This window comes from Anolis carolinensis, chromosome 3 (assembly GCF_035594765.1).
Source record: "Anolis carolinensis isolate JA03-04 chromosome 3, rAnoCar3.1.pri, whole genome shotgun sequence".
Classification (NCBI taxonomy): Eukaryota; Metazoa; Chordata; class Lepidosauria; order Squamata; family Dactyloidae; genus Anolis; species Anolis carolinensis.
In genome coordinates, this window is record NC_085843.1 from 183,286,767 (window position 1) to 183,311,651 (window position 24,885).

The following is a 24,885-nucleotide window of genomic DNA, read 5'->3' on the forward strand; positions in this document are numbered from 1 at the left end:
CAGATTTGTTGTTATGCGGTTTTACAATAAACTCTAAAATAATATTATAAATCATAAAAAACACAATTTACAGCCCAAGGAAGGAGAAGCCAAAGGGAGATAAAAGGAGCCCAAGCGGCAACGGGAGGAGAAGGAGGCGATTTATCTACACACGATTGGTTGATAAAGACTTAAAATAGTGTATAACTATTAAAATAATGTATAAATGTTAACATAAATATAGTGTCCCTACTTCATGGAATTTCACTTATTGCAGGTGGTCCTGGAACGTAACCCTTGCGATAAGTGAGGGAATACTGTACACACAAACACACACCAACAAATAATACTACAGCAGTGAGATATGGATGGATGGAGAAGCCCAAACAAATCTGTTTATTTTCAGAAATCAAAATCACATGGACCAATCTGATGATCGGCTTTATCTAATAAAAAAGCACTTAGTGTAAAGAAAATGAGGGTGGATTTTTCTTTTCCCCCTCCTACAGGATCTAGTTGTTTAAAAAATAAATCGATCCTGTAGGTCAACGTGCGCAGAAGAGTTATGTGGCAGAATGGCTTCACAACAAAATCCTTTATTTGTAAACATATTTTTTCTCCGCAGAAAGAAAAGACTACAACTGCCACATGCAAAAACAGAACAAGATAAATCAATTAGCTTGCTAATTTCTCCCCCCCCCCTCACATTTATTTAACTCTGCACTGTATTTGTCATAATTGACTATAATTATGTTAATTGCCAACTCCAGTATAATTACTGTATTTGTCATTTAGCACACTGTGTACCCAAAGCAAATCTGGCAATTGTCGGGCATCAAAAAGAATGCAACCAACCTCCAGGAGGGGTTTGCTCTGAAAACTGGCTCATATACATTTAGCAAATGAAAGGGCAAAGGAGAATTTCATGCAATGCTAGTCTGAGGCTTTGGTTCATTAAGGATATTAATTTTCTGATAACTACACATTTAAGCATGACACATCAGAGAGTACCTACAGGATTTAGCAATTATTAATGCGTGACAGTTTCAAATGCTAAGTGAATCAATTAAACAGCAGCATTCACAATTTGAGAAGAGATAACTGCTTCATAACTGCCTAAGACTACAATTTTCACATGACAAAAAAGGGCCATTCAGGCTCCTTCAAAGCCTGACAGGTCAAAAAAGAAGTTTGAAACAAAAGCACCTTATAACCATCATCTCTCCTCTTTACTTGTCAGATCAAGTTTGCAAGTGTCTCTGCTGAAATGGCACCGCCATGCCAGCTGACACAAGGTGATTTTTCATGTCTTGTCAAAGAAAATCTTTTATTCTATTTGCTCCGCATTAACATGTTACATTTATTGATCAAGCCCTTTCTGCAGCCGCAGCAGGGCACTGGGCTCTTATGCCTAAGGGGGGCTTTGATGTCCTGGTGACATTCCAGAACGAATAATGCACATACTAAATGGATTTCATGCAGAAATGTGTTTGTGCATGACAGCTACATTAATAACAGCCTCTCACATTGATAAATATGCAATTGCAACTATTAAGGATTACCCAATTACAGTGAAAATACTCCTAGTACCCTAAAAAATGTGCCCATTACAAAGTTTTAACTATAGTGCATGTTTATCATATTCAAATAAAAGAAGATTAATATAAAGGAATATAATGAGAATATTGCACTTTATCTTAAATTTATCTTCCCTTTCTCTTTCTCTCCTATTGTTGCACCTCTCTGCAATCCTGATTATTGTGGGCAATATTATATGCTCATATTACAATCTTGGAAATAGTTATTAAAAAGGAGTCTAAATATTACTTGCCTCTGGAACGCAATTAACATTCACAATTGCATTATTGGAAACTTCTCACATTCTTCTGTCATTAGCCATTTCTTCATTAACACTACTTTGGGCAAATGATCCACTCTTGCCCCAGCAAGTACATAAAGTTACTGCGCACAATTCAAAGAAAACTGTTCACATATATGGCTGAACTTTCACGAACATGTATGTGTGAATGAATCACCACAGATAAATGCAGAAATAATCCTATGTAGGTCAGATAGAACTTCCCATCACTCTGATGCTTTCAGCGCAATACCTCACACATTTACTGGAAGGGGGGGAATCCCTCCTTGTTTTCAGTTTCCAAAGAGGAGAATGTGCAAAGGATTATAAACTTAGCTGTCCAGAAAGTGACAGAAATATGTCTTTATGTGTAAACAAACATAACTCTGTATTAAGACATATGGGCTACAATGACTTTTAATTTACACTTTTAAATTGTTTGAGGACTCTGTTTATTAGCACCATATTTTTAGTGTTGCAATTACTAGTTAGTGCACATTCTAATTTAGGAAACACGCTTCATATCTAAAAATTAGAAACTCAATGTTTACAAACTTTTTTCTTTATACAATGTATATGAGTCCAGTCCTAGAAAATATTGACTGAAACCTCAGCCACTTTTAAAGATTTAAGTATTCCTGCTCTGTTCTTCAAACACATTTTCATTCTGCTCTTCTTTCAGCAGAAGCAGATGAAGAATAGTAAAAATTTCTTATACAGTGTAAGCCGCATCTGTTGAGTCACAAATTATACTTGAGATTGATAATTCCCTTTACAGCATTTATTTTACATCCCAAACAATGTTAACTATTTTCTCCATATAGATTAAGACCATTTCAATACAACCTATATGAAATTATGTGAACAGTATATCAGCATATAAACCGATGGTTTATAATAAAACAAATACAAAAAGTTGCCCGTACCAGGGTGTCACTCAATGGCTTTTCTGAGAATCATGACTTACTTCAGTAAATTGAAGCTAAGATCCAGCCTTTTTGCAATGTTTCCATATTTTCTGCCAAGAAACTCTGGGATTTTCCTGCAATCTTGACCAATGTAAGACACCTACAAGAATTAAGAGAAGAAAATTTAGCAGTCAGGAAATTTAAGGTCTTCAGACATTTTCCCATAGCAATCAAACAGCACTAAAATGAACACATTCACCAGTTTTCTATGTAATAAAACTACTACATTCAGACCTCATACAGCTCTACTTCTCTTGTTTGATTGCTTTAACAAGTTCCACTGTCAGTTCACGTTGGAGTTGCGCAATATCAAAAGTAATATAATTAGTAATTAAATAAATGTTCCCAGTGTTTTCCCAGATTACCTAAACAAAGAGCCTGATTTTTAGGGGTCCTGAACCAAACAATTACACTTGGGTTTTATGTTTCTGGTTGTTTGTTTTAATGCCAGACCTCCCCAAATATTTGGAAGATAAAGATGGGTAGAAGAGAAGTGTGAAAAGTGGCTTATTAACATCAAAGTATGTGCAGATATGCATATCTATAGCATTCTTAAGCAAATACGTCATCTCAGTAACCTTTATGCGAGGTCAGTTCGAATTGCCAAGATGGTGAAAAACAGAAACAGATATACAACTCACTAGAATTTAGGCTCTTATCACCCCCATTCTCAGTGATCTTTATCTAATTGTGAAGGTGTTTGTATGCACATTGCACTTTTTAATGTCAGTGTCCAGAAAAGTCAAAAGGAAGAGGGGGGGAAATGTACAAATCCTTGCACAAGCAGCCCAATAGATGCAAAACTTCCAAAGTGCTAGAGGTGAGCCTTCCAGAAGTTCCAGCAACAGAAAAGGACCCTTCAAGAACCCCAGCTGTGTGTGAGTTGCCAACCATACTACTGGAATCACTAGGTTTTACCCAGATTTTAGTCCCATATGCCCAGATAGCCTGCATGTTTATTTTCACAATCAGAAGACTAGAAGTAGTCCTGGCCAGCCTTCCAATCCTTGCTTTTTCCACATCACAAGTTTTTTCTCTGAAATCTCAGTGAATGTTATGCTCCTCGACTGCAATTCTACTATCCCTGCAGGGATAAAGTTTTAATTAATCCACATCTATAAAATCCAGAGAGAGTAGGCTCAGGCCATACAGTTGATCTGTTTTATTTGAGAAATATAGGAGACAAAGTACACAAACATGTTTTGGAGCTTACACAAATAGATGTGTGAATGTTATTATCCTCACATGGATGCTCAGTGGCAACAGTGCCTTAGTATATGAACAAGGTGCTTCTTTACATATTTCCCTCATTACAAGTTTTGGGGGTTGTATTATCCATGAAATATTGGTTTCACTACTGCCAGTGTTTACATAGTCTTCAATGGAATATGCAGAACAGTATGCTAAGTATCTTAGCTCCAGAAATTCTTGTCAGTTTGAATGAATTTTAAAATATACACATTGAACAATAGACAAGATCTCCATATTACCACTTTAGATCTCATCACACTGGCGTTTTAAAGGTAGGTAAATCGGTGCACTGGCTTTAAATCCTGTGGCAGCCTCCTGCAAAATTCTGGAGTTTGTATAGTAACATAACAAATTAAACCAGATTTTAAAAAATGAAAAAATATAACTACATACAGTATATCAATATTTCAGATGCCCCTATATGATGCCCCTGAAGCTTTGATGAGCAGTTGCCTTTGCACCTACATGAAATCAGTGTAGGCACCAATGCATCTCCAAAGGGAGGGCATTCTCCAACTGGGGTCTCAAGGCTGAGAAAGCCCTTTCCCACATACCAGGACAATGTGCTAATCTCACTGGTGGAACACAAAGGAGAGACCTCCCAATGGACCTCAATATTTGGGCAGGTGCACATAGGGAAAAGTATTGGATTCAAAACCATATACAGGCAGCCCCTAAATTACAAACAAAAGAAGTTTTTGTAGGTTTGTTCTTAAACTGAATTTGTTTGTAAATCAGAACAGGTACATTTGAAAGGGTAACTCCATATATATATATATATATATATATATATTACACGCACGTGCGCACGCACATGCACATATGCATGTATAAACAAGTATTGGTGATAAAGTTTCAGCAGAGACACCTTTTCCTCATGATACCTCTTCCAGAAGTGAATTTTCCTTCCTAAGGGTATATTTCTCTCACTTCCTGTTGTCTCACCCTAGGTGGTAACTATGAGTTGTTTGTAAGTCAGATATTTGTAACTTGGGGACTGCATAAATAATCTAAATTCATACCAGAAGCATATTAGCGGTTGGTGCAATTTTAAGACTGACATTACATACTGTCGATAAAATACTAGAGTCAGCTTCCAAGGCGTCCTCAAGGACAGACCAACATAGAACACACTAGTCATCTAGCTGGGAGGTTACCAGTTCACATGGCTAGATTATCTCTGTCCACAAAAGGCCATAACTGGAACATCTGTTCAAATTGGCACCCTACAATAGATCTTGACTGTCGCACAAGGTGTTTCTCTCTGAAACACACAAAAAAGAGTAGTGCACTTACGACGCCCTGTGTTTCTTGCAGGTAGTGATCAAAAGAGGTTAGTGTCACCCCTTTGGGATCAACCACACAGGGGCAATTCACTACAAGTGGTCCACCTTGGGTGATTGCCTCTGGTTTTATAAACTCTTCCCAACCTTCCCATTCAGAAAGCTGAAAACCTGGGGTGAGAGGAACAGCTTTTTGAAATCACCTGTTTACATCTTCCTGAGCAAGCAAAAGAGTCCCAATCCTGTACAGAAAACAAAATGTGTATGGGAACAAAGGCCTGATATAAAGGGCCCTCCTCCAGCCCAGCTCCAGATAACATGGCTGCAACTCCCAAAGTCAATTAGCAATATAAAACAAAGCAAAATATTGGTCTTCAATAGAGAGCAATTGTGCTTCAGCAGCAGGGCGCCAGTTTCTAAATTAATATGTTATGTTCTTGACATATATCATACTTTAATGGGGGAGATGGGGAGTATACAATCTAAGGCACTCTTTTATACAGCAGCTGCCAAACAGTGAGTACTGTTGCGCAAGAATGACATAGTATGAATTCTTATCTTGCAATATGTAAACAGTAGTTGATGTTTTAGCACTTAAAAATCTCCAATGATTTCTATCAGTTCATAGCAGTTCATCCCTCAAGTAAATCACTTATATAAAGACTGAGAAAAGCTGATCAAATGTTTTTTTGAAAACAGATGGATTTTGAAGATTTTACACTGCAAGAATCTTTTATAACGTCCCATTTAGTTGGGATTAGTTTAACAATAAAGCAATATCTATGCTCAGTTCTGAGTTTCACTTTTTAAGAAACTGCTCTTATGAAGTTCCCATTTGTCTTTGAAGTTCCTATTTCTTTAACTTTCAGATAAGAACAAGAAAATAAGTTGTGTTTGGATGATATTTCATGTTCTCCAAAATCCAACCCACTCTACATGACAACTTGCCAGTGCATCCACTACCTTTACAAATCACCATTGTGGTTCAGCTGGTCTTAAAGTGATTGCAATCTAATAATGCAGCTTTTCATCCTCTTTAATTCATCCTTGTTCAGCAATTTCATCTGAGAAAGAGATAGTTGACTACAGAGGAATAGGTTTACTGTGAATACATGAGCTGAAAAAATAAAAAGCTCAAAATTCATTCTTGCAATTTCCTTTCCCTTCTCAAGGTATCTGTCATCCCTTCCTTTGCAATAAATTCTACTCCAGGGCAAAAAAAACTAACCCTTTCTCAGTTTCTAGAACTAAAAAGAAAAGTGATTTCTTTGGAAGAGATGTCAGTCTATTATTTAGCATCCTACTCTAGATCAGTAAACAATTATTCAGTTGTATGCTGCCATTTCCTTAACAAACCCAAACCTATTAACGAGATATTAATGTATGTAAACACAATCAAAAGAACGAACAGGTAAAAATGCAGCCACTTTATGGGCTGAAAAAGACAGCAGCATTTTTTATCAATAAGAAAAAAGTCATAAATGAACTTCTGCCCTTTCTAGTGTTGATTGTTAGATTTCCAATGACTAGATCAAGAACAATAAAAAGATCCATATTTCAACCTTATCTGTTTGTACTAATCAAATAACAAGATCAAAGAAAACTTCCAGCTATAGTTTTAGAAGAATATTATTTCATTAAATTTAAAATTCATGAAATTGGTTGAGAGTACAAGCTATAACTATGAATTAATGGTCAGTGAGGTCTGAAATGATTGCAAGTAGATTCACAGACCATAGTATTTTACTCATGCACATCCTACAACTTTTTAAAAAGCTAAATGATTTATACATCCTTGACAGATGTTTCAATGTACAGTCATAATCAGAGGTTCTGCTGTATGTCTTACAATCTGGAAAAGCTAATTGTGAAGTACTCAAGCCAGGGTTCTGATTTTGGAACTCCACCAAGGGAAATGACATTGCATCCTTTTTTGTTCCCTTTAGATGAACTGCAAAGATATAAATACAATGGGTGTTTATGTTTTCATTTTGAATTTCAGGCATGCCCCATTCAGTTTTTGGGAAGATTCTGGGAGATTTCGGGAGGAGGAGAGCCACTCAGATTTATAATTTGGAACTCTTGAGTTCCATTTCCGTTTTGGGAAGAATCTTCCTGAAAACAAAACTGGGGGAGGGCACTCAATAACACAACAGATTCTGTGCCATTTCACACATCCCTATTACATACACCAGCTCTAAATCACATCAAATATTCCTTGCCTAAGAAAACCCTATGGAATTCATGAAGCCACCTGAAGTCATAGGTGATCTCAAGGCACATATCAACCATCAATTGCATTGTAAAACAATTAAAGAAATATAAAATTGTAAATGACTGGTAAAATCCATATACATGCATGGTAAATTGTTTTTTAATATCTCCATCGGCTCAGCTAAGCACAAAGTATTGTTACTGTTGCTGCATGCTTTCAAGTCAAGTCAACTCTGGCTTACTGCAACTCATGAGGTTTTCTTGGCAGGACTTATTTATTACTGCCTTTGTTTAAGAGTGAGAAAGTATAAATTATATGGTAACCCCGTGGGTTTCTATGGCTAAGTTCTAGTCCAACATTCAAGTCACTATACCATGCTAGCTTTCTCATACCTATTTACCAAATATGCAGGATGGCTAATTCAAAATATGATATTATTTACAGCTTCATATTTAAAATGTGTAAGCATTTGTTCAAAAGAAACCCAGGAAAATCTAAACTTCTGTCTAAAGAATTAACAAATAATAGCATAGGGAACTGACCAATTTGTGTGTGTGTGTGTGTGTGTGTGTGTGTGTGTGTGTGTGTCAGGAGCGACTTGAGTAACTGCAAGTTGCTTCTGGTGTGAGAGAATTGGCAGTCTGCAAGGACATTGCCCAGGGGATGCCTGGATGTTTGATGTTTTACCATCCTTGTGAGAGGCTTCTCTCATGTCCCCACATGGGGAGCTGGAGCTGACAGAGGGAGCTCATCCGCGCTCTCCCCAGGTTGGATTTGAACAAGCAACCTTCAGGTCAGCAACCCAACCTTCAAGTCAGCAGAGTTTAACTTATTGTGCCACTGGGGGCTCCTAACTGTCCAAATAATAACATGTAAACCACTCTGAGTGCCTTTATGGTTGAAGAGTGAAGTATAAATACTATAAATGAATGAATGAATGTATGAATGAATGAATGAATAAATTTGGTCTTACAATTTGGGGATTATTATCTAAAGATCCTTTCTAGTGATGTTTCTTCTTGAGGAACTGGAGGCACTAATTGTCAGTAAAACATGACCTCCTTAAAGAAGTGTTATTTTGGGGGCCTAGGTATGTACCTTGGAGAATGGGCAAGGATCCAAGTGGAAAGGGGGTGGAATCACTGTCACTACAGGTATGGTATGCCATTGGGAAGAGGGCTAACAGTTAAAGTTATTGTGGACCAGAAAATTAACAACTGTCGAGTATTGCTCCTCCTCCTACCCATAAATCTGATCAAAATTAACAACTGTAGAGTATTCCTCTTCCTCCCACCCATAAATCTCAATCAATCAGTCCAAGAATATCATGATCCTGTTTTGAAGACAGGGTTCATCTATAGTAAAGTCTGTCTCACCTATGATTTTTGGTAATGGATGAAATAGCTGGAACAAGATGTGCAATCAACATCTACGATAACAAAAAGCCTCTCTCACATACACATCATACCCAATTCAGCATTAAAAACAATTTGAGGGCTAGGAAATGGCCTGTAAGGAGACATTTTCTCTGTTCAGCTTCCCTGCTTCCCTGGATACTAATTTGTTTTATTTGCCTATTGTGCTAAACCAGCAGGGCAGATTAGGGATTCTGCTGTTGTAATATCCAAACCATTGCCCAACAGTTACCCTATCTAACCTGATACTGGTAGTCTTGCATGTTCATGGATGAACCCAGCTAGTTAGTACTGGAGAAGAAACATGCAAAGACCACCTTATCTCAAAAAGGTTCAGACTTCATAATACTTAAAAGGGTTCAGAAAGCCCCACAGTATAGACTGGAGCTGAAAACAAGACTACTGAATGAAGGCTTTGCTGCAGACACAGAAAATACTACAACATGTATAATGTAACATTGCTACATGCTCCTGTTCAGGTCAAAAGGATTACATGGCTACTTGTGTCCTGGAGTTTTGCCTCTCTCTCCATTTTAATCTGCCCATTTACTCAGGTTTTCTGGGGAACACTTCTTCCAGTCAACCTGAACTAGGCTGGTGATGGATCATTTGGAGGACTTTTCTTCAGCTGTCACTAAATTGTGGAATGACCTGCCAGAAGAGCTTTCCACAGCTAAACATGCTGTTTCAATTTAAAACAAGATCAGTCTCTTCTGTCAGACCAATCCAGGTCATTTTCAATTACAAATCTTAAAATTATGAATTTAAATTATATACTGGTTGTTTTAATACATATTGATTGTAAATGTGGTTTAACTGGTGTTTGAGAGTTATGTGTTTTAACTGATAGATATGTTGTTTTTAATATCTTGATGACCCCTCAATCCATGGGGAGAGGAAGAAAAGAAATTGTTGCTGCTGTTCTTTCTTCCATCCTTCATCCTCAGAAGATGAGATAGTGGAAATGTCAAAATGGTGCCTAGCTGCATCAGTGAATTGGCTGAAGATCAGCAAAGTGAGTCTCAACCAAGACAAGACTGTTGTAGTTGGGTCATAGTTCTGACTAGATTAGTGTTCAACCTGTTCTGGAAGAGGTTGTACTCTTTCTGAAGGAACAGTTGAATAGCCTGGACGTTCTTCTGAGTTCATTATTGTCACTTGAGGCACCTGATTGCTTCAGTTGTGATTTCTACCAGCTTCATCGGACACCACAGCTCTGTCTCTATCTGGACAGGGATAATCTAATTTATTAATCTATGCTCTGCTAACAGCAATATAAGATTAGTTTGATAAACTATATAGAGAGAGGGGGGAAGAGTGAGAGTTTATCAAACTAATCTTATCTGGCTGTTAGAAGAACATAGATTAATAAATTATATTATATATATAATGCCCCCAAATCACATATCATAGAAAGCCCTTCCCGTTATGAACCTACCCATACCATAAAATCAAGATCCTGTCCAGAACTAATTTATCTTTTGAGAAAAGGGAAGTTAGCCACATTTGCTTTCATCACACAACCTGGGTGTAAACAAGCAAGACCAGCACTAGAATAAGACCCAAAGAAATGTATGTGTTGGCATACGGTGTTAACATAAAAAGATGCACTGTATCTTTCTCTATTTTTCTGACATAATTTTTGAGTTTTTTCCATGGTCTATTATAATACCACAACTTGTACACATTTATGTCAAACTTTAACTGAACTAATAACATTTCACCACTCCATGAGTAACAAGCAATTTTGTATGTGCTGCTTTACAGACATGTGGTATCAGCAAACCTGTGCCTCTTCCTATTGCAAAATCTCCAGAATTGATCTCCAAAAGGAAAAAGTGCTTCTTGTAATGTGACACTTCAGATACTAGAGATGGAATTAGAAAATTTCACAACAAAAATGGAATTCCTTATTACAATTTTACAGTGAAAGAAATACTTACCAATATTACCAGAATTGCTAAAGTTTTCAACTGGTTTTTCTCAAACTCCAAACAGCCCCAACCCTGTCTAGAGTTAGAAATGCAGAGTCAGAAGATAAAGTTGGTTTTCAAATACTACATGAAAGCAAATATATCACCTGTTAATGTTTGGGGAACAAGTTGCTGTTCAAAACACAGAAGCAAAAGCCAGTTTAAAAAGATGACAATTTCACTCACCATATTTGCTTCAAAGAATAGATTGTTCTGTTTATATATTTTTAAAGCAACCGTAAAGCCATGGGATGGAAATAATCCTTACACAAATGTTCCGCTTAATACATCTATACAGTCAGGGTTGTAGGGGTGTTTCTTTCTGTCTTGACAGTTGTTTAGCAGGTAGAAATTGAATAAATGAATTGGGAATGCAATTAAATTGTCAGATTCACACACTACCTAGTTGTCACACAATCTAGCCCTGACCTAGGCCTGTTCTTCAGCAGATAATGTCAGAGATTTAGTTATAGCAATCTCAGGATCAGAATCACAGAAGGGGAAGAGGCCTCATAAGCCACCAAGTCCTACTACTGCACAATACAGGATCTCCAGCTAAGGTACTCCATTCAAATAGTAATTATTAAACAGATGCTCTTTGGATGGTGTAGATCAGGGGTCCCCAAACTTTTTAAGCAGAGGGCCGGTCCACAATCCTTCAGACTGTTGAGGGGCCGAATGATCATTTGAAAAAAAATACGAACAAATTCCTATGCACACTGCATATTTCTTATTTGTAGTGCAAAACAACAATAACAAAGGACAATACAATATTTAAAAATGAAAACAATTTTAACCAACATAAACCTATCAGGATTTCAATGGAAAGTGTGGGCCTGTTACTGGCCAATGAGATAGTCAGGTTAATTAGGATTGTTGTTGTTGTTGTTGTGTGCCTTCAAGTCATTTCAGACTTTGGGTGAGCCTAAGCCTAAAATTAATTATTTATTTACTACATTTATTTATTACATTTATATCCCGCCCTTCTCACCCTGAAGGGGACTCAGAGCAGCTGTATGTACATACAATATATTATATTATTAAAATAGCACAATATTAGCATTATATATTACTAGATTGAACTATACCACTATACTGTAATATTATATGTAATATATAACATATAATTAATATTATTATATGGTATTATTATTAGTATTATATTGTATAGCATTATAATATTTTTATCAAGATTATATGTATATAAAATATATTATATTATTAAAACTGATATAAAAATATTATATTATAAAACTGAGGGCAGGGGCCAGGTAAATGACCTTCGAGGGCCGCATCCGGCCCCCGGGCCTTAGTTTGGGGACCCCTGGTGTAGATTAACAAGGATGTCCCTCTGGGCAGCTAAACCAGGCAATCCCAACTGGATGCCCCCCATGAGAGTCTGCCTCCAGGGGCAAACCAAGAATGAGCAACTTGGAAGTCCCGAAATAGACTAAGAAGCGGAGTGGGCAGATCAATAGACAACCTGGCAAGATGGCATTACCTGGAGGAATCCTCCACCTTGTGTGACTGTGGAGCAGAACAAACAACTCCTCATATGTATGCTTGCCCACAATGCCCTGCCTCATGCATGGAGGAGGAGTTGTTTAAAGCTACGGACAATGTGATTGCTGTTGCCCACTTTTGATCTAAAACCATTTAGCTGTTTGTGATTCCTTTATTTTATCGCTTTTAAACTTATTTATTATGCAATGCTTTTGACACTAAATAAATTAACAAAATGCCTTTTGAGAAGGAATGAATTCTCAGCACTTATGTAGAGTAACAGCTTCAACATTTGCTAGTCAGGAAAAGAAATGGTTAATGCTAGAAAAACTTTTTATGATAAGGTAGCCAAAGTGGCCTTTTCACTCTGCCACCATATGCAAATACTATAACTTTGCCACAGTCTGGCAAATCCCAATCATGATGCTACCCCCAACATGACTCTGCTATTAGTACTGTACTGTGAATTCATACAGAACTGATAAATACAAACATGAGATTAGGAATACTTTTATTTATTTATTTATTTATTTATTTATTTCCATCATTTATACCCGCCCTTCTCACCCGAGGGGACTCAGGATGGCTTACAACTGTTGGCAACATTTAATGCAAAGAACATAATAAAAAAACAAAAACAGTACATTTTGCATTCATTATGCTTCATAGAATATTCCTTGCTCATAAAGGCAAAGAGGCATAATAAAAAGAATTACTGAAATAATGGATACAAAGTGCTTTGAACACTGTAAAGCACTATATAAATGCTATGACTGTTTCCCATCATTAATACATAGTCATCTAGTACACTGTACTTCAAAGGAGATATATAAAACCCTCAAGGAAAGAACACCTGCATTTCTTCCCACATTTAACCACAATGCTCTTTTTAAAAATACTGGAGCTAGCTAATGTTATGTGCAACCAGCTGTTTTAAATACCTAATGGAGGATCACCTAGTGTAAACACCAGAATACTTTACAAGAGACAGAACTAGATGGCAAAACTAAATTGAAAATGTAAAAAATTACAGTAAATTTACTTGCTGCAAGTTTCTTGTTCTTTTGAAAGTTCAACCAATGATCATGTGTGTTACCACCTCTCTTCATGGCTCACACAACATAGTTACAACACACAAATAAAACACTCTATATATATACACACACACACACATACATACATACATACACACACACACACACACACAGATACACACACAGGACAAAGATTAAAACACCAATATTAATGAAAGCCAATTAAAAGATCCTTTGTGTGACAGTCAGGTTCTGTCTATCTGGAGAAAAGGTCCCCCCAGAGGACCTATGTATCCAGGCCAGACACGGAAGAAGGTGATCCTGTAAGTAACCAGGACCCAAACCATATAAGACTTTAAAGTTCATAATCAACACTCTGTAAATTGCCCAGAAAGTAATGGCAACCAGTGGAGTGATTTAAGTATATGTGTGATATGATCACTCCTAGATGTTCTCATAATCAATCCAACTGCCATGTTTCGAACAAATTTGGGACAAAGGTAACTCTAATATTCCAGAAGTCCATCTTTCAGGTTACCAGCATATGCACTAACATTTTTAGGTCTTCCAAATCTAGGAATGGGTGCAACTGACATATCAGCCGAAGTTGATAATAAGCACATTGGACCTTTGCATCTGACATTTGGAGAGGCAGATCCAGTCCAGGAGCACTCCCAAGCTGCTACCATAGTCTTTCAGGGGGCATATAACCTGATCCAAAACTGGTTGACACACCTCAATCCCCAGGTTAGGTCCCTTAAGGGCAAGCACGTCTCTCTGATCTGGATTCAGTTTGAAGTTGCTTTTCTTCATCCAGCCCTTTAACTACTCAAAACACTCACTCCAAGGAGACATGCTATCCTTAACTAAAGCTGTTTTTGAAGACATGGAGAAATATATTTGGGTGTCATCAGCATAAAGGTTGCCCATGCCTGATTTAGTGAACAGGACTAGCATTTAGAAGAATTTGTCTTTTGGATAGCAACTCCCGGAATCTCTCTGCAAAAAAACTTTTCTCAAGATCTTGGCAAGATACTACTCTGGGGAAAAGGCGACAAAAAGCAATAATGTCTTGGTTAAGCATATAGATGTCAAACCAGAACAAAATTAAGAACATCTTCCAATACTTGAAAAGAGCACCAACCTGAAACCACAAAACAATGAAGCTGTCTCATGAGCACAAGCAAAATGTCTATACCACCAACAAAAGAAATGGAAAAATAGCTTTTAGGAAGAGTCCCCCAGCCAACTATATAAACATGAAGCACCACTAAAATCCTATCCCATGGACTGAAATCTACCCTCTGCACCAACATCAATAGAATAGAATCATGCTTGCAACTGAATGCAAAGGGGTGAAGTATCAGTCTTGTGATGCCTCTATTTATGGAAGTAAGGCCCACTGATTTCAACAGAACTTGCTTTTAGAGAAGTGTGCTTATATTTGTGATCGAAACTACTTCATTAAATTCAAAATCATCACAAGAGAAAAAACATAAGAAACTATTAGATCACAGTGACATGATAAAATTGAATTAACAGTTTCTTAAAATGAACTTGGTTCCTACAGTATTTTCACACTGCTTTCATGAAAAGTCGATTTGATCTATGTACCATAGATGTATATTAGGTTTAATTACAGATTCATTTCTACAACCTCCATATGGTTTTTGGTTTTAGTCACATAGCTATAAGAAAATGAGAAAATTATCCCATAAATAACAACTATCAGAAATTGTATTCAAAGACATTGTTATGTTAGTCTGGATATGGATAAAGAGAGATTTTGGAGAACCTTTGAGATTAATCAAAAGAAAGACTCTTGTAGCATAAGGAAGATGAAGGAAACTCTAGTAACCATTAGACAATTACATTACTTCCCCCATGCATGTAAAGACATACTCAAGATTTTGCAAAATTGACCTTTAGCATACATGGAACATGAACTACCAGTCAGCCAAGCTGGGTTCAGAAGAGTCACTAGAGATCGTATTTTAAACTAACATTGGCTTTATAAATTATACTGAAGTCTTTAATTGTGTAAATCATGAGAAATTATGGTTCCCTCTAAAAGAAATAGGTGTGCCACAATATCTGATTATCTCGATGTATTATCTCTCCTATGAACAACAAGCCACTATCAAAATATGATTTCCAGAAACAGAATTGTTTCCTGTTGGCAAGAAGTCAGACAAGATTACATTTTATGACCCTATCTGTTTAAATTATATGTAAAACATATCATATGGAAAACAGAATTAGACTCATAAAAACTGGAGGAAAGAACTTGGAGCCACAATTGCTAAAAGCTAAGAAAGAACATGCAATGGCAGGGTTTTGGTTATACATTAAGAAGACAAAAAGAATGACCACTGCAGATTTATAAGACTTTACAGTGCATAATAAAGACATTGTAACTCTAAAAGATTTGTATATATAAACACACTCAGTAATCAAACTAGGAACTGTAGTCAAGCAATCAGAAGAAGACTACAGTCTCGAATACCAGCTATGAAGAAACAAGATACAATTCTGCAGTGCATAGGCACATCAGTAGATACTAAACTCAGTATAATCATGCTGTGCTATTTTGGATTTCTGTGCATGGGAGTGAAAACTGAATGGTGAAAAAGCTTAGAAGATAGTTAGTTTACACTAGCTAAGTTAGTGTAAAATATCACTATGCAAAAGAGTCTTGTAGCCCACACATCTACTATGGAAATGTTATTACTGGACCTAATGAGGTCACCTACAACATTAGTAGTACTTTCAATTGCACATCTTCTAATCTGATATATGTCATCCTCTGCCAGCAATGCCCTTCAGCATTCCACATTGGGCAGGCAGGCCGGTCTTTGCACCAGAGTGTAAATGGACATATGTCAGACATTAGAAACAAAAAAAAGTGATAGAACACCTCACTTTTCCTGGCCATTCCACCTCTTACCTCAGAACAGCTATCTTTAAACAAAATAGGCACAAAGGAATATTGGAAAGAGAAACAGCAGAATTGGAATACATCCACAAATGCCAGTCCATCGACAGTGGATTGAACAGAGACAATATTTTCTGGCACACTACATACAACACCAGTTAACACCACAGCCTCATGACAGTCGTCTTAGCCAGTTCATCACATCTCCTTTCTGGTTTCCAGCCAGCAACACACTTTCCAAAAATTCCTTCCACCATTCCTACAATTAGTTACTCATTTTGGCTTTAGATGATATCTCCCTTTCTGTCTTTGTCCTCCAACTGAATGTGACACCTCATCACCATATCCACAAGTTTTGCACTCTGCTGTTAAACACTTCACTTTATGTAGACTTAGGACTTCAATACACGAAGGAGACAAACTGGTATTAAAGCACCTGTCACATGATGCCACGTATATCCTGTTGCTGCTCTGTCACCACTTCATTCCCTGACTTTGATGAGAAACCCCATCAGTAGCCATAGGTTATATTATGCTCCTGTCACTTACCTGGAGCAATGAGGCTGTTCCACTTCGGCGCCAGATTGCTGGCATTGAAGTGATATCAGGGAGTATGATTCTCCTCCATTCCCACTGTTCTCCATCCACCCTTTACTATTTCTGGGACAGCAATTCTTTCATTTGAATTTTTATTTATTTTATTTTATTTTACTAACCTTAACTGCAATTGCAAAATTGGGTTTTTTTTTAAAGTATTTAAAATATTACAAAGCAGAGGAACAGTGGGGAGTGGGGTGGAGTTATGAAAATAAATGAAAGTGCAGCCTTGGGACCATGTGTCAGCAAATTGGCACGAGTTGTGAAATAGTGAGGAAACTCATCCTAGTATGTGATCATGTGACTGTATTGCAATAACAACTTTGTGCTATAAAGTCCATAACTGATAAAGGTTTATGCTACCAATTTAGTTCTCACTAGCAAAATCCACACCAGGAAAATCAACAAATACATAGTATTCTGCCCTGAAGCTGCCCTGGATTCACCCCATCAGTTCCCCATCTACTCTTTATATACTGGGCTGAAACTGTATTAATAACCATTTGGCGGGGGGGGGGGGGGTCATTTGGTGGGGGGTTGGCTTTTATCAGTCAGTAAAATTGGGGACTTTGTGGAATAAGCTTATCTTTGTGTTCTTATGGAAAGGGCTTTGCATCATCAGTCTTCAGATAAAACTATTTGTGTTTCTTAAGAAAATTGCAGCAAAGGATGTATTATATCAGGATTTGAGAAGTTTGCTCCAGACTTGAAGATAGGTAGTGGGGTGAGAGTCCAAAGGTGCTAGTCATTGATGTCGTTCTGTCAACAGCAATGTCCAGCAAGATAGGTCATGCTTTTCAAATTGGAAGCTAACTAGTATGCACTTGCCCAAAGACATATTTCACAAACTTTCTGGCAAAATTTTGGAATCATTTCATCAGCGGAAAAATGCAATTGTGCTATTTGGGCAGTTTACATTATTTGGTGTGGGGTCAGTTGAACAGTGAGCACTTCCTACCATTGACAGCACTTGAATGATCATTTCTATTGATGCAGCAGTATTAGAGGAGTTATCATACACCATTCTGACATTTCTCTCAAAGACTGTAAAATAGGAGCCCATATTTTTCTGGAAAGAGGCCACACATGCTGCAATTTCTGTTTTCCACTAGCACCAACATCTTTAAAAGTTGTCTTGGAACAATGCAAACCATTAGTTTTGGCCTAAATCCAACTGACAGTTCCTACTAGAACAGACCAGCTGAATCAATGAAATCCATGAAAGTATTAACTTAATAAGTTCCCATAGATTCAAGGAGTCAACTCTATTTTGGCCCTTACACTTATCATCCCCAAGTCCTTGGATGCAGCACATCACCCTCTAAGACCGCATTTCTCAACCTGGGGGTTCGGATCCCTGGGGGGGGGGGTCATGAGGGGCTTTCAGAGGGGTCACCAAAGACCATAAAAAAACACATATTTCTGATGGTCTTAGGAATCCTTTGGCAGAGAAAGCTGAAGACCTTTCTGCCTGTCCTTCTCTTCCTTTTTGGAAGAAGATAGCAAATCCTCCCACCAAAAGCCCTCCTCCTGCTGTGATTGGCTGGCCTCTCAGCTGGCCTTTTAGCCAAGGAGAGGGATGTTTCTGAGACTCCAAGAGGGGATGGGAGAGCTGGCATGTTCAGTGCATGGCAATGTGGTGGGCATACACGAGTGAGGCTGGAGGGAGGCTCATGCCAGCAAGTCCCTTCAAGGCAGGGGGGAAATTACCCACATGATGTGGGACTGAGAGTGGCCCGGCAACACCAGGAGGCGGAGTAGAAGCAGCTTAGGTAATTTGGAACACTATTTATTAGGAAAAAGTCAGTCTTTTCTTTTGTTTTTTATTAATGCTCCCATTAGAAAATGCAAAAGGATATGAGTGAACTACAACTCCCAAAATCATGGGTCAATCCTCCCCAAATCCCACCAGTATTCAAGGTTGTCCATGTTGGGTCTGTATGCAAAATTTGGACTAGATCTGTCATCAGCTAGGTTCAGTGCTCTTTGGATGCAGGTGAACTACAACTCCCATATGCCAAGGTCAATTACTTCCAAACCCCACCTGTATTCACAGTTGGCCACATTGTATTTGTGTAATGAGGTCAGTTCAGATCCATCATTTGGGGGGAGGGGGGTTTACAAGGTTCTCTGGATGCAGGAGAACCTCTGTGATGCGGCTGCTAAAAAAGCCAATGGGATTCTGGCCTGCATCAATAGGGGAATAGCGTCTAGATCCAGGGAAGTTATGCTCCCCCTCTATTCTGCCTTGGTCAGACCACACCTGGAATACTGTGTCCAATTTTGGGCACCACAGTTGAAGGGAGATGTTGACAAGCTGGAAAGCGTCCAGAGGAGGGCGACTAAAATGATTAAGGGTCTGGAGAACAAGCCCTATGAGGAGCGGCTTAAAGAGCTGGGCATGTTTAGCCTGCAGAAGAGAAGGCTGAGAGGAGACATGATAGCCATGTACAAATACGTGAAGGGAAGTCATAGGGAAGAGGGAGCAAGCTTGTTTTCTGTTGCCCTGCAGACTAGGACACGGAACAATGGCTTCAAACTACAGGAAAGGAGATTCCACTTGAACATCAGGAAGAACTTCCTCACTGTGAGAGCTGTTCGACAGTGGAACTCTCTCCCCGGGGCTGTGGTGGACGCTCCTTCCTTGGAGGCTTTTAAGCAGAGGCTGGATGGCCATCTGTCGGGGGTGCTTTGAATGCGATTTCCTGCTTCTTAGCAGGGGGTTGGACTAGATGGCCCATGTGGTCTCTTCCAACTCTACTATTCTATGATTCTATGATTCTAGGAAGAACTACAATTACCATCACGTTGGATCACCTCCCTCCCAAACCCCACCAGTATTCAAAGTTGGTCATATTGGGTATTTGTGCCACGTTTGTTCCAGATCCATCAGTTGGGTGTACATTGCTCTGTCAATGTGAATGAACTATAACTTCTAACCTCTGAGGTCAGTCCCCTTGAAACCCATCAGTATTCAAAGTTTGGCATGTTGGGTATGTGTGGCAAGTGTACTTGTTCCATCACCAGTTTGGTTCAGAGTGCTCTCTGAGTGTTGGTGAACTACAACTCCCAGAATTCAAAAACACCCCCCAACCCACCAGTATTCAATGTTGGCCATGTAGGTAGTGACAAGTTTGGTGCAGATCCATTGTGGGCTGGGTTCAGAGTTCTTTTGAATGTAAGTTAACTATAAATCCCAGCAACTACAACTTCCAAATGACAAAAATCAATCCCCCAACCCCATCAGTATTCCCTTAAATCACTGTCAATCCCTGCCAAATATCTCCAGCGTTTTCTGTTGGTCATAGGGCCTCTGTGTGGGAAGTTTGGCCCAATTCTATGGTTGGTGGGCTTCAGAATACTCTTTGATTATAAGTGAACTATAAACTCCAGCAATTACAATTCCCAAATGTCAAGGTTTATTTTCTCCAAACTCCACCAGTATTCACAATTAGGCATATTGTGTATTTGTGCCAAGTTTGGTCCAGATCCATCATTGTTTGAGTCCACAGTGATCTCTAGATGTAGGTGAACTACAACTCCAAAAACTCAAGGTCAATGACCATCAAACCCTTCCAGTATTTTCTGTTGATCATGGGAGTTCTTTGTTCCAAGTTTGGTTCAACTCCATCTTTGGTGGAGTTCAGAATGCTCTTTGATTGTAGGTGTGATCTATTAATACAACTTCCAAATGACAAAAGCAATCCCTGCCCCAACCCCACCAGTTTTCAAATTTGGGCGTATCGGGTATTTGTGCCAAATTTGGTTCAGTGAATAAAAATACATCCTGCGTGTATATCAGATATTTACATTACGATTCATAGCAGTAGCAAGGAAAATAATGTTATGGTTGGGGGTCACCACAATATAAGGAACTTTATTAAGGAGTTGCGGCATTAGGAAGGTTGAGAACCACTGCTCTAAGACTATAGAGGCTCTCAGCTTTGTAAATATTTAGGGAGGGCATAGGCTGACTAATTGGGGGGTTTTGAGAGTAGCTGCCCAAAATTTAACTTTTCCAAGCTTTGTCACAACATATGGAGCTGTGAAGATTAACAGAACCTTAGGCAATGTGGCACCAATGTTGGGTGTCCAAGACATATAGAGACAACTATATACTGTACCTTTAATAGAATCCTTGAGATTTGGAAGGACACGGCAAATGCTGCATTTCAAAACTGTAATGCATCAATGGGAGGCAGGTAGCATATGTCAAGAGTCTCCCTTAACTCCTTAGGTAAGCACCCACCCTGGCTTCCTTCAAAAAGCTGCTTAAAACCTGGCTCTTCCGCTGCGCCTTTGGATAACCGAGCCCATTGCTATAGTAGTTGCACAGGCCATCTCTTTGACTTGAAACACTGCACTTTATTCCTCTGCCCCAAAGCATTTTAGAATATAACATTGTATTTTAGTTCTAGTGGTCCCTCCAGGCCATCCTCTCCTCCATCCCAGTGGTCTTTTTTCTTTTTTCTTTGCAGATTCATGTTATTTGAGTGATTATATTCCTTCTGCTTCTGTGATTGTTTTAGTCAATCGTTATGTTTTGTTTTTGTTTTTAATTCTTATAGCGTTTTATAGTGTTTTCAGTGTTTTATTGTACAATGTTTTATGCTGATTTTATATTGGAAACCGCCCTGAGTCCCTTTTGGGAGAGAGGGCGGTATACAAATAAACTTTTACTTACTTACTTATTTACTTACTTAGGTATATAGAATCATAGAACCAAAAGGAATCACATGGGCCATCTAGTCCAATCCCTTGCTATGCAGGAAAACCCAATCAAAGCACTTCCGACAAATGGTCATTCAGTCTCTGCTTTAAAACTATCCAGAGAAGGAGTCTCCACCATGCTTCAAGGCAGTATACTCCACTGCTGAACACCTCTTACTGTCAGGAAGTTCTTCGTAATGTGGAATTTTTTTGTGCAATTTGAATCCATTGCTCCATGTTTTGATCACTAGAGCAGCAGAAATATGCTTGCCTCCCCCCAGTGTGGCATCATTTCAAATATTGAAACATGGCTCTCCTATCTCCTCTCAACTGTCCCTTTTCCAAGCTAAAGATATCCAGCTCCCTCAGCCATTCCTCATAGGGCTTGAGACTTTCGGACTTTTGATCATTTTGGTCTCCTTTCTCTAGCTTGTTAATATCCTTCTATATATTGGTACCCAGAACTTGACAAATATTCCAGGTCAATGCAGAATAAAGTGGCACTATTACTTCCCCCAGTCTAGATACTATATTCCTAGTGATGCAACCTAGAATAACACTGACTTTTTAGTTACCATATTACTCTGCTGACTCATATTCAGTTTGTGGTCTACTAAGACTCCTAGGTAGATCCATTTCATATGTACTGTTTTCAAACCAGATGTCACCCATTCTACATCTGTGTGCTTCATTTTTTTTTCTTCCTAAATGTAGTACCGTACATTTTCCTCTATTAGTTATAGGTTATTTTGAATTCTGATCCTGTTCTCGGGGCTATTATCTACCCACCCCCCCCCCCCCCCCGTCCCCAAATGTGGTTATTACTTGAAAATTTGATAAGCATGCCTTCTATTCCATCATCCAAGTAACTGATAAAGATGTTAAATAGCACAAGGCCCAGGACATAGCCCTGTGGCTCCCCACTGGATATGCTATATCCACAATATTCCTTCCATCTACCAGATTTGTAAATCTATATAAAAAAAAAGAGTTAAGGTTCGTCTGGCATGACTCGTTTTTGAGAAAACCATGTTGACTTTTAGTAAGCACAGCATTCCTTTCTAAATGATTACAGATTGTCAGTTTAATTATCTGCTCAAGAATCTTTCCTGGTATTGATGTCCAGATAATTGAACAGTAATTCTTGGGTCCTCTTTTTTTTCCTTTTTTAAAATATAGAGATCACTTATCCACTTTTTCCCAAACCTAGTTTAGCAACTAGCCTCATGTGGCCAAGGTTCTGTTGTGTACTATGTTTCTATCTTTTAACAAAAACAACTGAAAATGTAGGATTGCTGTGAGTTTTCCGGGCTGTATGGCTATGTTCCAGAAACATGCTTTCCCGACATTTTGCCCACATCTATGGTAGGCATCCTCAGAGGTTGTGAGGTGAAAATGCTGATTAATATATTGAATATGCCATTCAAGCTTAGACAATAAGAGGAAAAGTCATGAAACATATTAAATATTGTAAATTGTGTAGTAGTAGTAATAGCATTCTTTGCAAGCACACCTTCATAGTGCAGCCACCTGGACACCCTCACTTGACATGTGCTAATGTCTCCATGCAGGCACAAGGCTCTAACATACAGTACAGGCAGTCCCCAAGTTATGAAGAAGATAGGTTCTGTAAGTTTGTTCTCAAGTCGAGTTTGTTTGTTAAGTCGGAACAGGTAGATTTTAAAGTGTAACTCCAGCCATATAGATATATAGTACTGTTTCATTATCCATGTGGAGACAACAGGGGGGCACTAGAGAGAGAAGAATAGTTCATTACATAGGGTAGATGGTGGGTTGAAGGAGGAAAACAATGTTCTCCATTTTCCTGTTATTCCCTCCACCCATGGCCACACCGTGGAAACAACCCTCATTTATGATATGAAAAGTGGGGAGGATGAACAACAGTGAAAATGGGGGAAATTGTTTTCCTCCTTCAACCCCACCCCCCCACCCCATAAAATGGACCATCCTTCACTCTCTAGCACCTCCTAGTGGCCTCCACCTGGATAATGGAACAGTACTATATCTTTGGATAGCATAGGGAATGGTTAACACCCCTTTGGTGTTTGCATGAAGCCCAAAGGAGTGGATCCATGACCAATCAGAAGGATAGGATAGGTTATAAGCTTTGGACAGCATAGGGAAGAGTTAACACCCTTGTAATGTTTATTTTGCTGTCTGTGCCCCTGTTCACCTCACTTTCTGTGATAATTGAATTTTGAAAAAAATGAGGTTTGTTGTGGAAACAAGGATTGGTGGGAAAGCTTCAATGAAACATCTTTTCCTTGTGATAACTCTTTCAGGAGCGAATTTCCATTCCGAGGGGTAGATTTCTGTCACTTCCTGTTGTCTCACCCTTGTTCTTAACTATGAGTCATTTGTAAGTCAGATGTTTGTACCTTGATTTGGCTTGTTTCCACAGCAAGCCAGATTTTTCGAAGTCCAGTTATCACAGGGACAAAAAGTGAATGGGGCATAGACAGCAAAAGGAACATTAAAAAAGGTAAAGGTTTCCCCTGACGTTACGTCCAGTCGTGACTGACTCTGGGGGTTGGTGCTCATCTCCATTTCTAAGCCGAAGAGCCGGCGTTGTCCATAGACATCTCCAGGTCATGTGACCGGCATGACTGCATGGAGCGCCGTTATCTTCCAGCCGGAGCGGTACCTATTGATCTACTCACATTTGCATGTTTTCGAACTGCTAGGTTGGCAGGAGCTGGGGCTAACAGCGGGCGCTCATTCCGCTCCTGGGATTTGAACCTGGGACCTTTTGGTCCGCAAGTTCAGCAGCTCAGCGCTTTAACACACTGTGCCACCAGGGCGTTAACTCTTCCCTATGCTATCCAAAGCTTATATCCTATACTATCCTATCTTGGTCGTGGATCCACTCCTTTGGGCTTCATTTGCCAGATGATAGATGGTGTATATAATATACAGAGAGAGAGAGAGAGAGAGAGAGAGAGAGAGAGAGAGAGAGAGATACACTTGAAAAATGTACCTGTTCCAAATTACATATGAATTCAGTTTAAGCGCAAACCTAAACAACTTATCTTGTTCATAATTTGGGGACTGTCTGTAATGAAGAGCCCAATAAAGTGCATGTGTCAAATGCAAGGCCTGTGGGCCAAATGTGGCCCGCCGTGTCATTTTATGTGGCCTGTGAG

General features: G+C 38.8%; 1 protein-coding gene across 2 annotated transcripts in view; it reads right to left on the minus strand.

Annotated features, from left to right (window-relative positions):
* Positions 1-24,885, minus strand: part of lrmda (leucine rich melanocyte differentiation associated) — a 973,974-nt gene that overhangs the window by 947,039 nt on the left and 2,050 nt on the right. For both annotated transcript variants that reach the window (XM_062975874.1, XM_062975875.1), the window contains exon 2: positions 2,805-2,905. In XM_062975874.1, coding sequence (XP_062831944.1) covers positions 2,805-2,905 — 101 coding nt within the window. The remainder of the gene's footprint in view (positions 1-2,804; positions 2,906-24,885) is intronic.